Source organism: Dreissena polymorpha, chromosome 7 (assembly GCF_020536995.1).
Source record: "Dreissena polymorpha isolate Duluth1 chromosome 7, UMN_Dpol_1.0, whole genome shotgun sequence".
NCBI lineage: Eukaryota > Metazoa > Mollusca > Bivalvia > Myida > Dreissenidae > Dreissena > Dreissena polymorpha.
Window position 1 is genome coordinate 45,839,232 of NC_068361.1, and position 15,911 is coordinate 45,855,142.

Genomic DNA, 15,911 nt, shown 5'->3' on the forward strand with positions numbered 1-15,911 from the left:
AATGTCACTTTCATTCCTCACAAAAGGTAATTAAATAACAAAATACATGATTATCATACTAAAAAATGAAAACGGAACTACAACATGGAACATGTCAACCAAACAAAACCAGTTTTTAAATGTTTGAGCTATTAATTTAAATAATTGGGCACTCAAAAGTTATGTGGGCCTGAAAGCTTCCTACACATGCAATTTCACAGTGTGATCTCTATCGGAACTCGAGTAATTGAGCAGAAAAAGTGTCAATACTTTTTAGTAACAACTGTGACCCTGACGTGATGGGTCCCAAATGCTGATTGGTAAACAGGAAAGGTATTTCCACACAACATCTCTATTTAACCCTTTAAGCGCTGGAACCGAATTTTGAAGGCCTTTGCAAACAGTTTGGATCCAGATGAGACGCCACAGAACGTGGCGTCTCATCTGGATCCAAACTGTTTGCTATTCTGATAGTATTCTTTGATTTTTTTTTGAAGAAAATGCTAATTTTAGACATTCAGCAGACGACATTTTAGCAGACGACAAATTACCCAGCATGCAAAGAGTTAATCGCAAGTTATTGAGAGGATACCATTATTATTTTCTATATTTTTAGTAACATTGACCTTGCCAAACTGGCCCAAAATAAACTCAAGCTTGGTCAGCATTCAAGCTACATACAAACATAATTCCAGTGCAATGCCTATATCCTAACTGAATTGATTAAGCTTAAGCTATTTTTTAGTAACAGTGACCTTAATTTTTTACCTTAACCGAACCCGAGCTAAATACAATCCAATGCTAGGTCAATATGCATGCTTGCTTATTGTAAGTTTCATTTAGATTGATCCATTCCAGTTCCATTTATTGACCAGGCCACCTGCGTGTTTATTTTTGTATTTTGAGAAACCTGACAATCCCCCAACAGAGCAATCACATGCTATGTAAGCTACTTGTACACACAAAATTAAGAGCAATGTCTCCATCCAAACTTAGGTTATTGAAACGGACAATGTTTTTAGTAGCTTACTGCTAGACCACACACAAATAACCCTCCCAAGCTAGGTATCAACGTAAGCTTCAAAGTTTCATCAAAGTTGGTAATGTAAACTTAAGTTATTGACCAGAAACCACATGTTTGACCCCCCTGCCTGCCTTACCACCGCCATCCATACCCAATTCATACAACTTCATAGAAAACCTGGTTAAAAATAATTACTTTTTGCATGCTGATTAGGCTCAATTATTTTTTAACTGTTGTCTGACAGTACAGTATTTTTTTAACTGATGACAAGTCTAACAGGAAGTGTCTCGGATACCCCCAAACACACTATTGCTTTCAGATACATTGAACAGGCAAGCAATATATGTATACTAGAATAGCAGTCCCTTTATGGTTAGGCAGATGTCAAAGTGTGATCAAAATCCAACAAGCATTCAAAATGAATCGGGTTTACAAACTACGCGACATGGGTTCATACGGACAAGTGCAATGCGTATGCCTCCGACTTTGTTGGGGCATAAAAATACAACAGTCAAAAGCAGAACATATACAAATACTAACATTCACCTCATGATTATCAAATAGATTTTTATTTGCAATTATAGGGCTATATAAAGCTACAATGAATATTCTCCATTTCTAACTTAATTTTTACCATACAACTATGTAACGCATTACTGCCAGTGTATCTGTTCCATACACAAAACATGCCATACACTTAATCCTCCCTTTATGACCATTATAGTCAATCAAAAGTTCCGAATTCACTATTTTAACATTCATCTGTATTTTTCCACACATATAAATACTGGTCAATTAATCAATGAAACTAAACCATACACTCTTCAGTTATTAAAAAATCACACTAACATACACACATCTATCATGATTCTGACATAATCTGACACAAATTTCAAATATTTGAAAAGCACAAACATTTTACATATAAATTTGAAACGTTCATCATTCCTAATTATGCTGGACCTCCCGATCAAGCTTTAAGAATCCTTCAAAATCTGAAGCAGAAGGTAAAATTTTCTTGAACTAATTTGCATATTATTTTACGTTGTAAATAGCACTGAAATGAACAAGATTAATTTTTTTGTACACAAAATGTCTTATTTCTTGGAGGCCCCATCATGCATCATCATAAAGAACTCCTGCACAAGTTTTCGCTCGCCTTCTTTCAATTTTTTCAGGTCCTCAATCAGTCGATGGACTTTCTCGATCGGTTCCAATTGTGACACAGATTCTGGAAAAGAAATTGTACAATAAAAACTAAACTTTTTACATATAAAACATGTATTTTATCATTATTTTTGCGCAAAACATTTACTTTTTCAAACAGTTTATTCTAACAGCAAGAGATGGGAACAATACAAAATAAACTTTTTACAAATATAAACGGGTATTTTATCATTATTTATGCACACAACTTTAACTTTTTCAAACAATTTATTCTATCAGCAGGAGGTGGCAACCAGAATTAAGCAGGATGAAGTGTTGGGATGGTATTTAATCGAAAACAGAAAATCTGTGTTATTTTTTAATTCAAACTTTGAGCCGGTATTCTATCCCATTCCCAATGGAAACACGTTGTGTTTTTTTTAATGGGAACTAAAAATTCCCAATAGAACGTTTAAAAAATAAATATTTTTTATTTTTAGAACTCAACATTTAATTAATATCCCAACAAGCCCTATAAGTTCAATCTTAGTAAATATTATACTCAAAACACTTTTATTTTCAATTTCGAAGCATTTGTTATGAACAAAACAACATTAATTTCCCAAATTTAGTCAAATCACCACAAGTTTTCCAAATCCAAACGGACCCCGCCTCATTCCCCCAATGGTGAAAAACACACAACAACACTGAAAATAGCTAGACTTGTCCCTGTCATGCCTCAAACACCACCACATGACACTTTGTCACAGGAATTTGCTTGTTAAGTTTGAAACAACATAATTATTTACGGGCAATAATCTTGAAACTGTGGATGCAAGAGTATTGGCTTTATTGCACTGCATTTAATTATTTTATTTATTTGATTAATTTAATACTGACATGCCCAGAACAAAATTAAACAAGAGATGTGTTTTGTCAGAAACAAAATGCCCCCTATTGTGCCTCTTTGAAGCCATATATTTGACCTTTGACCTTGAATAATGACCTTGACCTTTCACCACTCAAAATGTGCAGCTCCATCAGATACACATGCATGCAAAATATCAAGTTGCTATCTTTAATATTGCAAAAGTTATCGCAAAACTTTAACCCAGGTTAAAGTTTTTGGACAGAATGACAGACAGACAGGCCAAAAACAATATACCCCCGATCATTCGATCCGGGGGCATAAAAATAAGAATAAAAACAAAGGTAAATAACTCTGAAATTAGGTAAGCAAGAGTTATGTCTCATCAGCATCAATCTGCCCCCCAATGAGAGGTATCTATAGTATGAAGTTTCCGGTTTCATACCTGTTAGAATATTTTAGTTACGACACAGAAGAATAACGCGACATCCAAGTGGACAACTTGAATCCAGTATATCCTCGCATCCCTTTAACACACCTGAGTGTGTGTGTGTGTGTGTGTGGGGGGGGGGGGGTATAAACAGTATAAATATTACCACTCAGTCATATTACAAAATGCCAATCAACTTGAACCAACCAGAAGCTACAGAAGAGTCGGCCTTGAGCTGGTCAGAAGAAGAACTAGGAGCCTCTACCGGGGCTTCCTCAACCGTTGTGTCTATTTGAGTGCTCTCAACTGCCTCGGTTCCCTTGACATCCTCGGTTCCCTCGACTTCCTCGGTTCCCTCGACTTCCTTGGTTTCCTTCATAGTGGGCTCAGACAATCCTTAACATAGAAACATGCTTGTGTACAAATGTGCGAAACAAAGCAAAACCTAGAAACAATCTTCTGTGTACTAAGACAAAGCTAAACCTAGAAACAATCTTCTGTGTACGAAGACAAAGCTAAACCTAGAAACAATCTTGTGTGGACTAAGACAAAGCTAAACCTAGAAACAATCTTCTGTGTACTAAGACAAAGCTAAACCTAGAAACAATCTTCTGTGTATGAAGACAAAGCTAAACCTAGAAACAATCTTGTGTGGACTAAGACAAAGCTAAACCTAGAAACAATCTTGTGTGGACTAAGACAAAGCTGAAAATAGAAACAATCTTTTGAGGACTTAGACAAAGCTTAGCATAACAAGCAAATTCGTTGAATTGATATCCCCCGCCAATATGCTTCTGGACACAAAAATGTTATATTTGACACTCAAAAAAGCATTTTTTCAAGATACAAAGGGCCATAACTCTGTTATTACCAAATAATGTACAATGCCACTTGGCGTGAATCATCCCCTTATCCATATATATATATACTCATATCAAGTTTCAATGAAATCCACCAAAGCACTTCCAAGATATGGCTCCGGACGGACAACACTAAAACAATATCCCTCCGCCGATGGCTGGGGATAAAAACAATCTTGTGTACACATGTGCCAAAAAAACTGATGAAGCTTAATTTAGAACCAATCATGTGTTTACAATTTACATGTACCTACATACTACTGAAAAGGCTCATTATATAAAGAAACAAAGGGGAGGCCAGATTAACAGGCGGAAACCCCACCTTATTGTTATGGTGACAATAAATCAAACTCACATTCGTTCTTGAACGGGGATTGAACCCAGATCGCCTTGTTGAGAAGCAGGTGTACCAACCACTACGCTAACGAGACAGCCAATGCCAATTATCCCTTTTCCCCTTAGATACGTATTTTGATGTCTTTGTAGTCTCTTTGATTTGAATTGAAGACCTTTCTTACTAGATTCAAGTTTTAAAGGCTTCATTTTCTAACTCTTAGATACTGATGAGCAGCAAACAGCATAAAACCTGAACACACTGCGAGTAAAACACTGTTGTTCTGGTTTTATGTCGTTTGCTCATAGCAATTTTCACTTTGCATCCAAGTGGGAAAGGGTTAAATGATACTAAATGTGTGATTGCTGTAAGATCAACACATATTTATACACACACTCACCTTTAGTGCCTAGCTCAGTTTTTGATGCCTTAGGAGAGTTCCAGAGTTTGGCCTTTGAGGACTTCTGTGTTTTGGCAAACTTGGACAGCACGTCCCTTACGGTGTCCACTTTGGGCGTGCGGATCGGAAGGCTGTGGATGTCTGTCTCTGACATGGACGCTAGGTCGCCGATGGTTCTGATGTTGCGCGCTCTCACCAGTTGACCCAGACCACGATGCCTGTGATAAAGGTGTTACGTTTATTGTATTTCAGTTTAGACCTATTTATTTTTGCTTGATTGCAATCTAAAGCCTATGGCTTATTGAAGCACTCTCTTGTCCGTTTCCTGGGTAGAATGAGGTTTTGGAAAACAAAAAAATATTCCAGATCGACTCACCCTGCATGGCTAGTTGGCATGTAAGTCCACTTGCCCCGCAGTTTTTATATTGAAGATCATTTGTGACATAAAGCAAACAGGACCTTTTAACTGGAAGACAATGCTTATTGACAAATATAAATGGTAAATTTCGACTACTCTGTTCATAGTGAATTACTCCCTTACATTAAGAATTTAACCCACCAACTGATACAAACTTGGCCCAAATTAAAGTCAAGTGTTTTTTTTTTTACAAGACCTATCTAACAGTCTTTGTTACTGTATAAATACTATAATAATCAATATGAAAGCAACGTCATCCAAACATATTTAGGGCATTTCGGCAACGAAATAAAACAGTTATTTTACTGGTCCTGTGACATCATTGCATTATCAAACTGTTTACACTTTATTACAGTGTTGCAGGATTAGATTTATATATCCAAATAGGGAGACACCTGCCAAAAGGCATTGCAGGGTAAATGGCTCTGTAATTGTTTTTTACATGGGACACATAAGCAGAGAAAACTAGAGCTTTGTCACAGACATGACCAATCTCCCCACATTCTGCATTGACACAAAATATTTTGAATGTTGTCTTCACAAAAAACAACGGACACCATGCTTAATGTTTAAAACGCACTAAGTGACCCCGTGACCTTGTTTTTGACCCCGCATAGCCCATGTTCGAACTTGACCTACACATCATCTACATACAACTTCTGACCAAGTGTGGTGAAGATCGGATGAAAACTACTTTAATTAGAGAGCAGACACCATGCTGAATGTGTAAAACGTAATAAGTGACCCAGTGACCTAGTTTTTGACCCGGCATGACCCATATTCGAACTTGACCTAGACATCATCTAGGTACAACTTCTGACCAAGTTTGGTGAAGATCGGATGAAAACTACTTGAATTAGATATCGAACACCATGCTCAATGTTTAAAACATAATCAACATATTTTCATTCTTTGAGTAATCACATGATAACAGTTAAACTTACGTCACATTCTATGGCAACATATCTTTGTTCACGACTTGTACAGAATGCCTTTTTATATTCCCTTTTATAATGTATAATACTGTCGGAGGGAACTTTGCATTTATTTATGCGCACTGTTTTGTTGATAATTGTGAAGCCAGCCAGTATTTTGTTTAACCATTTTGGAAATTGGGCCAGGGCCCTTTGGATTGGGAAAAATCCCATTATTTTTACAAGGGCTGTTTGTAAAACATGCATGCCCCCCATATGGACTGTCAGTTGTAGTGGCAGCCATTGCGTGAATACGTTTTTTGGCACTGTGACCTTGACCTTTGACCTAGTGACCTGAAAATCAATAGGGGTCATCTGCGAGTCATGATCAATGTACCTATGAAGCTTCATGATCCTAGGCGTAAGCTTTCTTGTGTTATCATCCGGAAACCATTTTACTGTGTCAAGTCACCGTGACCTTGACCTTTGACCTGAAAATCAATAGGGGTCATCTGCGAGTCATCATCAATGTACCTACGAAGTTTCATGATCCTAGGCATAAGCGTTCTTGAGTTATCATCCGGAAACCATTTTGCTATTTCGGGTCACCGTGACCTTGACCTTTGACCTAGTGACCTGAAAATCAATAGGGGTCATCTGCGAGTCATAATCAATGTACCTATAAAGTTTCATGATCCTAGGCATAAGCATTCTTGAGTTATCATCCGGAAACCATTTTACTATTTCGGGTCACCGTGACCTTGACCTTTGACCTAGTGACCTGAAAATCAAAGTGGTCATCTGCGAGTCATTATCAATGTATCTATGAAGTTTCATGATCCTAGGCATAAGTGTTCTTGAGTTATCATCCGGAAACCATTTTACTATTTTGGGTCACCATGACCTTGACCTTTGACCTAGTGACCTCAAAATCAATAGGGGTCATCTGCGAGTCATGATCAATGTACCTTTGAAGTTTCATGATACTAGGCCTAAGCGTTCTTTAGTTATCATCCCGAAACCATCTGTTGGATGGACACAAGGACCAACATGAGCAAAACAATACACTGCAACGCCGATATATAGCGGTTGGTGGGGTCCAAATATCACGAGCGCGATATTTCAGGCGCGCGATATAACTCTAGAAATGTCTAACTTAATTTATTGCAGTTAATTTGTCAAATTTCCCAATGTTTTCATTTTATATACAGTGCTGCTACATATTTGTATAGTAATAATTGCAAACCAATTCTACAATCAACATTTTCATAACTACATACATACCGGTATCTGTAATTATCATGAAAACCAAAATGTAAATTATATTTTTTATTTTCATGTATAATATCCCTCGTGAATCAGCTAAAAAGAAGACTTCTTGCTGTAAAAAAAACGTATAAAATACAATTGTGCATAGATTCGAATTTACCCTTATAAGTAGTCCTAATTAAGAAACTGAAACAGCGTAACGGTAACGATACAGCCTGTTTGAATTTTATTTTATTAAGAGGAAATGTCAATGCCACATAATTCGAGAGATACCGCGGTACTTTAGTTGAAATTTACAACGAAACTTTCAATGGAAATTAAATTATCTCAATGTTGTACCCGCTAGAAATTTTCATTTACAAATAAATACACCCACGCCAATTTTCGCGCGTTTTTTACCACGACAAAGAAATTCATGACTAGTACCAAAATTTAACGATTATATACCAGTAAACCGCCAATATTACCTTTGCAATGACACTTGAATTGGTTATTTCTTAAGTGTTAAATACAACCCCAGCCGTGTGTAAACAACACTATCACTTATCGACTGTTGTTCACGCTTCACTGCGTGCCATAGTAAGCCGCGAAATATAGGGAGTAAATATTAGCTAGATCTGGTTTTTTGCTTAAGTTAGCAAATTCTCAGATTAAAACATGTCATGCTTGTCAGATTTTTGGAAGCCACAGCCAAAGCGCGATATATTGGACAGTTGATATACCGATTCGCGATATATTGGCGTTGCAGTGTATACCCCCTCTTCTTCGAAGGGGGGCATAAAAATTGCAGTTGAATGGGAGATCAAATAAATGTTGAGATTTTTAATTTATTTTTGTTGAAAAACCTTTAATTGGGAATTTTTAGGAATTCAGGGAAAATATAGATTTTTTCCATTGGGAATAGGTCCCTATTTCGACCCGAATTGGAATGAAAACTAAACACTGGAAATATATTTTACAAAACTTCATACCAGAATGTTGAAGTCAACTGCGGCAGAATCTTGTCGACACACTGGTCGCAGTGCACCAGGTCCGGGTAGACTGGTTCGCTGGTGTTCAGCTGTGACTCTTGGGTGCTCTCGTAATGCGACTGACTTGGACTTCCCATGCTAGACTGGGTCTGCTGAGAGTCCGATGTCTTGGATGACAGCTGGGTACCAGAATCGTCCTGAGTGCCAACCTAGTTTAGAGAAAATATATCAAAATCTTATTGCTAGCCCTGATGTTTTTTTTTTAAGAGCAGAGCCTTTCGTTCAAAGAACAATCTAAGCTAGAATGGAATATGACCCCAAGGCCAAGGTAAACATACAACATGAGTGTGATTTTGGAAACACTTCATAAAGGGAACTACCCTAACCCTTTGATCAGGGTAATCTAAGCTTGTCACTGTTAAATAAATGAGCCTCGCTCTGGGACAATAATACATGTGCCTAATGTGCCGTTCCAGATTCACCTGCAGTCCAGTCCATACAGGCTAATCAGGGACAATACTTTCTGCTTTAATGGTCGTTTGGGTTCAATGGAAGTCTCTTCTCATGGAAAATCCTGTTCAGACAGAAAGTTTCCCCCCTCAAATCTACAATTATATCAGGGGTGTGAATTTCTGTCATAGAACTTTGTGTAAATCTGCACAAACTACCGGGTATTTGTAAAACTTCTATGAGATTCAACTTAACAGAGCAGATATCAGACCTGTACAATATGGATACATGTAATCTTGTCATGCCGATCTCGATAAAAAATGTTGTACCTGCTTGGTCTTGTCAATATCTGTGTTCTGTTCAGACAACACTGGAATGGAAGCTGGTTCACTGCCGCTACTGGGTAACAGGCTGTTGTCCACATCAATCAATGGTGTGGCAAAGGAAACGCGACGCTGCTGTAATAATGAATTGTATACCGGTAAGCTTATTTGGAGCTGAAGCGATTTGAAATAATATTTGAAGATTTTATATTTTATTTCTATAAAGAAATAACAAAAATATTAAGGACAAATTACAACTAATGAAGAAACATGTGCAGAATACCTGGTCGGAGAAGCTAAACGTGTCCCAGGACAAGGTATGTTCTGCCAAAATTAAAAGTGACCTTAACCTTTGAGCAAGAAACAATACTTGCTGGAAAGCTCAGTTGCTAATACTGGTCTCTTAATCTAGCTTGTTTATTTTACCTCCATTAAAATGTATGCCATTTTCTTCTTATTACTGATTAACTTTCATTTATGGCAAACATAAGGGCAAGGATGTCCCTGGATCAATCACCTGGCTAAAAATGACAACCAGGCCTGTTCCTGGCAATTTTTGGAAAAATGAAATTTCAGGATTGGATTTTTTTGTATGCGAAAAGTAATTAAATATAACTCTTTAAAATAATTGAAATGATATTATGATAATTTCTTTTTTTTTATTAATTATAGTTATATTTATTTTATTAGGTGTAATTTAAATACAATTCAAATATCATTATCATTACAAAAAAATAATTTTTGGGGGATTATTTTTTTCAAATAAGGATTTTTTTGGGGGGAATTTGTGTAACATTTCATTTTGAGAATATGTCATTTTAACGGACCCATTGATAAGCCAGAAAAAGGCCTGACAATGTGTTAATGCCCTACCTTTGATGGAGGAGAGTTTGTCTCAGCAACAGGATCCTCCACAAACCGCTTCCGCTTCAGGATGCTGGCGCTCGGCGAAGCAGTGGGTGAATAAATCTGACTCACAACAATTGGGTGAAAGTTGGGTCCCTCAATTTGGTTTGGATCGCCCTCGCCACTGAGCGAGCTTGTCTTCAAGATGCTTCTTCTGGCAAGACCTCCCTTCTTCTGGAATTTTCGGCTACCAAGAATGAGTTTGCTATCTGAATAAGCAACAAGTTTAGACCCACCAAGTACCAAACTTTTAGTTGCTTTCTTGGGAGTTTCGTCCATTGAATCAATTTCAATGTCAGATATGGTTTCGTTGTCAGAAATACTCTCACCTACAAAGTTTCTAACAACACTCTTTACACTTTCCTTTTCACCTGGTTTCTCTTGATCAATGTTTGGCTTTTCCTTAACAACAGCAGGTAATTCATCGTCAGACTTTGTCGCAGTTTCAAGGTCAATGTGATCTTCGATTATACGTTTCTTGAGAAGTTTTTGGGTTACTTCCTTCTTGTGTTTTGAAGTGCTTCTTCTTTCTGGAAGCTGAACCGTTTTAGAATCTGGTGTTTGTTCACCAACGGGTTCTACTCTGGAACTAGTGCTTTCAGATATTTCATCCACATCCATATTTTTTGCCAGAACTTCTTCAGAATTTAGAGAATCTTTGGCTGATTCTTTCATTACTGCAATTTCTTTGTCCAAATCTTTGGCCTCATCTTGCAAACCAGACTCTTTACTTTGTTCACTACATTCGTTCCCCTCATTTTCATCAGACTTCTTTGCAGAAAGATCAGGCTCCTCACTAGCTGTATGCTCTGAAAACATCTTCAAATTTTTTCTAGCCTTTCTAAGAGATGTTTCAACCTTTTTGTCAGTTTTCCCTTTTGATTCCGGCTCAGTTTGTACTTTATAGCCAATGTCAGCCTTCTTTCCTTTTTTCTGAGATCTCTTATCAACATCATTTTCTTTTGATTCCTGTTCAGTTTGTTCTTGTTTATTTTCAATGTCAGCCTTTTTCCCTTTTTTCTGAGAACTGTTTTCAATATCTTTTCCTTTTGCTTTTCTCATGGATCTTGTTCTATTTGTGTGATTGTCTTGTTTCTTTTCCTCACTTTCCTTTTCATCATTTTTCTTTTTTGCTCTAACCCCCTTTCCAACTTTTTCATTTCCACTCTTTTCACCACGATCTTGAATTCCAGCCTTATCCTTATCTACTTCTTTAGTTTTCTTTTCTTCTTGTTTTATATAACTGTCTTTTTCAGGCTTTTCATTTGCTTTATCTTGCTTGGCTTTAGACTTTTCCTTATATTTTGAGTTGTTGCTTTTTCCATTTTGTTCTTTTTCACTTGTATCTAATTTCTTTTCCATACTTCCCGTCTCTTCTTCCTTGCTAACTTCAACGCTCATCTTCCTTTTTTTCTTATCAATGTTTTGCTTGTCATGGAAGACTTTTTCTAATTTTAAGTTTTTCCCTTCATCTGTTGCATCAGTATTAGATTTCTTTTCTTGGCTCCCCTTCTCTTCGTCTTTGTTTTCTTCACTGCTCAAGTTCTTTCTTTTACTTTCAACTGCTTTCTTGTCTCCTGAACTGTTTTCAAATGAAGAGTTGTCTTTCCCATCAATATTGTCTTTATCACATCTTTTGTCTTGACTGTTCACTTCCTCATTGTTTTCATCACCGTTTATCTTCTTGCTTTTAACCCTAGCACCAATTTTCCTTCCTGAACCAGCAGATTCACTATTTTGTGAACAAACACTCTTTCTTTTAGATTTTCTATCTTCTGGTGACATTTTCTTTGGTGTTATTTGCTTTCTCTTCCTTGATTTTCCACTTGGAGTTGGCTGTGAAATCATCCCTTCACTCTCACCTTGTGATTCCACTTGACTGGATTCTTGTGTGACTAATTCTGATTCTTCAACACCATCAGTTTCCATCTCATTAGCATCTTCATTTTTATGTTCGTCAGTTTCTGTCACAATCTTTTTATTCTCTTTACTAGACTTTTCACTTATTTCTGCATCTTTTTTATAACTGGCATCGATATCTTCACTAAAAATTGCCTCTGAACCAGGAAAAGTTATTTGTGTGCCGTCATTGCCTTGGTGTTCAACCTTTTCAAGGTCAATGATTTCCGATCGTAATGTATTCTCATCTAATGGTTTAAACGATGAAAAATCATCAATCTCTTCAGAAGTTTTATCTTTAGAAGTATTCCTATCATTTGTTCTATCGTTAAACTCAGCATTCCCTTGTTTCAATTTTCTCAATGATGGAGTGAACAGCTGAATATCTTCATTCGTCAGCTTCTTTAATTTCAAAACGGGTGAATTCAACTTATAAGTTTTAGCATCTGGAGACCCTGGAACCATATTTGAGTCTTCAACAATATCCAGGTCTTGGTTAGTGTTCTGAGAACCAAACAACTTTCTATTGCTGTGACCAAAATTAACTGAAATATTTTCTAATATATTCTTGGGAGGAGTTTCCATTATGGATGGTGAAGCCTTATCTGATTTCTTGTCTTTCAATTTGGAAAATTTCGACGGAGACTGGGTTTCTTCTACTAATGTCTGAGACACATTTGCTACTATGATTTCAGCAAGATTTGGAATAACATCAATAGCTTTACCAAAATCCACACCTTTACCAGGAGACCTGATCACCCACTTGTCCAAAACGCCCTTTCCCACATTTTCATCATTGAGCTTCTTTTTGTTTCTTTTGGGCGATTTTAAAGGAGAGCCGGACCTTTTCTGAGTAGATACTGCACTTTCCTGAGATACAATTTTTCCCCATGGTGACAAAACCTTTGGGGACTGACTCAACTGAGATAATCTCTTACTCCAACTTGACAATGGCTCATCGTCTGACAAATTGCCAGAGTTTTCATTCCTTGCATTATTATCAGACTTACTGTCAGTTTTACTCTGAGGCGAGACCATGGAATTCTCCAGTGATTGTTCCTTACTTGACTTACTGGATGAAAGCTGAGTGTATGTTATGATACCCAACACATTCTGGGGAACTGAACTTGCAGCAGAACTTTGGCCACTGCTTTTCTCACTTTGATTATCTTTGAGATCACTTATTTCTTGCTTATCTTCAACAAAAGACTCTGGAGGCTGAGTTTCAAGTGATTGATCTTCATTAACTTGTGAATCTTTGGTCAGATCTATTTCATCCAATTTTTTTGTATCTTTTTCTGATAAAATCCCTGGTGTTTCTTTGATGTTCTCATCAGTTTCAATTTCCATTACTTCACTCTCTTCAATCAAGACAATACTTTCATCATAAGATTCTTTCATATCGTTTTTCTTCTTTCTGCCCCTTATGTTTTCTTTTGTTGGCTTTTCAGCTAGTTCACCAGATGTCTGTTCTTGGCTTTTATTCCTTCCAGACCGCCTGTTTTTTGAGACTTCTTCTGCCTTTTTGTTACCTTCTTCTACTTTTTCTTTAGGTTCATCAGTTCTCTTTCTGCTCCTCGCTCTAGTTTTAGATCCTTTCTCTTCAATTTCATCAGACGTACCAGGCTGAAATGATAAAATGCAATATATTCTTATTTTAAAATAACTGTGGCCATATAAGGTTTGAAGGGTGTTTTGCCTGACAGTAGCACATTTCAAATATCTAACCAAAAGTACAAAGAAAAGCTTTTCATCAAATTGCACATACAATGGTAAATACTTAAAGGTATAAGAACAAAGTCAATTTTCTTTTCAAGCAATTAGGGGCAAAAATATTACAGCATTCACAAGGCAAAAATGTTTCTCAGTTTAAATATGGTTGTTTGTTTTCGACCAGAATCGCTAGCAAGTTTACACAAATCTAACTGTATGTGAGCTTTTTTTTAAATTTATGCACTAAAGCAGACATGGCAAAAGACCATCATAATATACAGGCCAGACTGGCCTACAAGGAGAAATAATTTCATGTTCAGTCGTTAATTTCACATGCCTCAATTTTAAGTGTTTAATCCTGGAGGGACATTACAAAGTAAATTAAACAAGTGTTCCGCGGTCGGAGACATATGCCCATATATGCCATAATTTTTTAGGTCCAAAGCTGGACATTCCATAAAAAATTGTCGGGACATTTGACCCAAAAGCGGGACACCTAAAACGAGTTATCATTCCACCTTTACTGTAGTCAGAATAGTACTAACAAATACTTTTGATACTTTTATTCAAGACATAAAACATCTGATATGAAGCATGGAATCTAAAACATAACAGTTTTATAAAATAAGACAATAGCAAACAACGAGGATAATATTCATCATTTTAGAGTACAAAATCTAGATCATTACGTCAACAATACTCATTATATTAATTGCAATGGCAAACATTAACGCAGGGGAGGCTATCCAGTACACTGAAAGTACGGGTTACAGTAAACTATCTACCGAACAGTTACATCAGTTACACACGGAATGCGCGGCCGTACACATTTCAGAGTTAGGTTTTTGGTGGAAGCAAACCGTCTTTGTGTTCATTTTAACTCTCAACAACGCCTCAACCGTTTTTACACCAACAAAAACAAAAGGACAAAAGAAGTCTATGGATGCTTTACTCGAATTATTTTTCTCTAATGTTAATAATCATATTTAGTTTTCTTCTTATATACACAGATTAAACTGAATTGTGAATTGTCAGGCGCTGTATTGGGGTAGTGTCAAACTGTCATGAATAACAACACGTTGTTTTTATTACAATCACACAAGACAAGATGGGTACCACTTTTACTGTTTGTTGCGATGTTTTTTTAAGCATGTATCCATGCGCAGTTTGTTACTTGTCAATTGTCGCGGCTTAATTGGAGTAGGGTCAAACTGTCATGCATAGCACCTCGTGGTTTTTAGCTTAATTGGAGTAGGGTCAAACTGTCATGCATAGCACCTCGTTGTTTTTATTACAATTACACCCAATTACACTAGACAGGATGGGTATCACTTATTGGACTGTTTGTTGCGATTTTGGTATATTGCACATTCGGATTATCCCGCTATTTTGGAACTAAACATTGAATGTAAAAGACTCATTAATGACGTAGAGTTAATTTTACAAAACAATTGTTTTGTAAACCGTTTCAAACAAATACAAAAATAAACACATTTTTAACATTTATTTCATTATAATACAACTATCGATAGCAATAAGCGACCACCATGGTGTGAATGCCTGATGAAATCAATAATTAGCCCAAAAATCGCTGATAAGGTGTCATAAACAACACTGGTACACACGATAAGTAGAATCGGATTGTTAATTGGGGGCAATAAAGGGATTAGCGGGGGTAAGTGTTAGCGAAACAGAGCTTGAATAGCGAATTTTATTGGGAACCTATAGACCTTACATCGTTTTTTTACGAATGTCGGGACAAATCGTCTCATATCGGGACGGCGGGACAAAGGGCCCAAAAGCGGGACTGTCCCGCCGAGATCGGGACGTATGGCATGTATGCATATGCCCTCCACACAGGGCTTTGAACTAGTGACCCCAATTTCAATAGGGGTCATCAACTGTCCAAGGCCAATGCGCATGTGAAGTATCAAGCCAATCGGTCAATTCGTTGATGAGTTATTGATCGGAAACAATTTTCACACTTATTGTGACAGTGACCATGAC

At 36.9% G+C, this 15,911-nt stretch overlaps 1 protein-coding gene across 2 annotated transcripts in view; it reads right to left on the minus strand.

Moving 5' to 3' along the window:
- Window positions 1-299: 299 nt before the first annotated feature.
- The window catches only part of LOC127839208 (telomere-associated protein RIF1-like), a 73,038-nt gene continuing 57,426 nt past the window's right edge, over window positions 300-15,911 (minus strand). For both annotated transcript variants that reach the window (XM_052367481.1, XM_052367480.1), the window contains exons 26-31: window positions 10,260-13,817; window positions 9,393-9,521; window positions 8,614-8,822; window positions 5,042-5,259; window positions 3,655-3,843; window positions 300-2,234 (exon numbers count right to left, since the gene is read on the minus strand). In XM_052367481.1, the coding sequence (XP_052223441.1) occupies window positions 2,101-2,234; window positions 3,655-3,843; window positions 5,042-5,259; window positions 8,614-8,822; window positions 9,393-9,521; window positions 10,260-13,817 (4,437 nt within the window). In that variant the 3' untranslated portion in view covers window positions 300-2,100. The remainder of the gene's footprint in view (window positions 2,235-3,654; window positions 3,844-5,041; window positions 5,260-8,613; window positions 8,823-9,392; window positions 9,522-10,259; window positions 13,818-15,911) is intronic.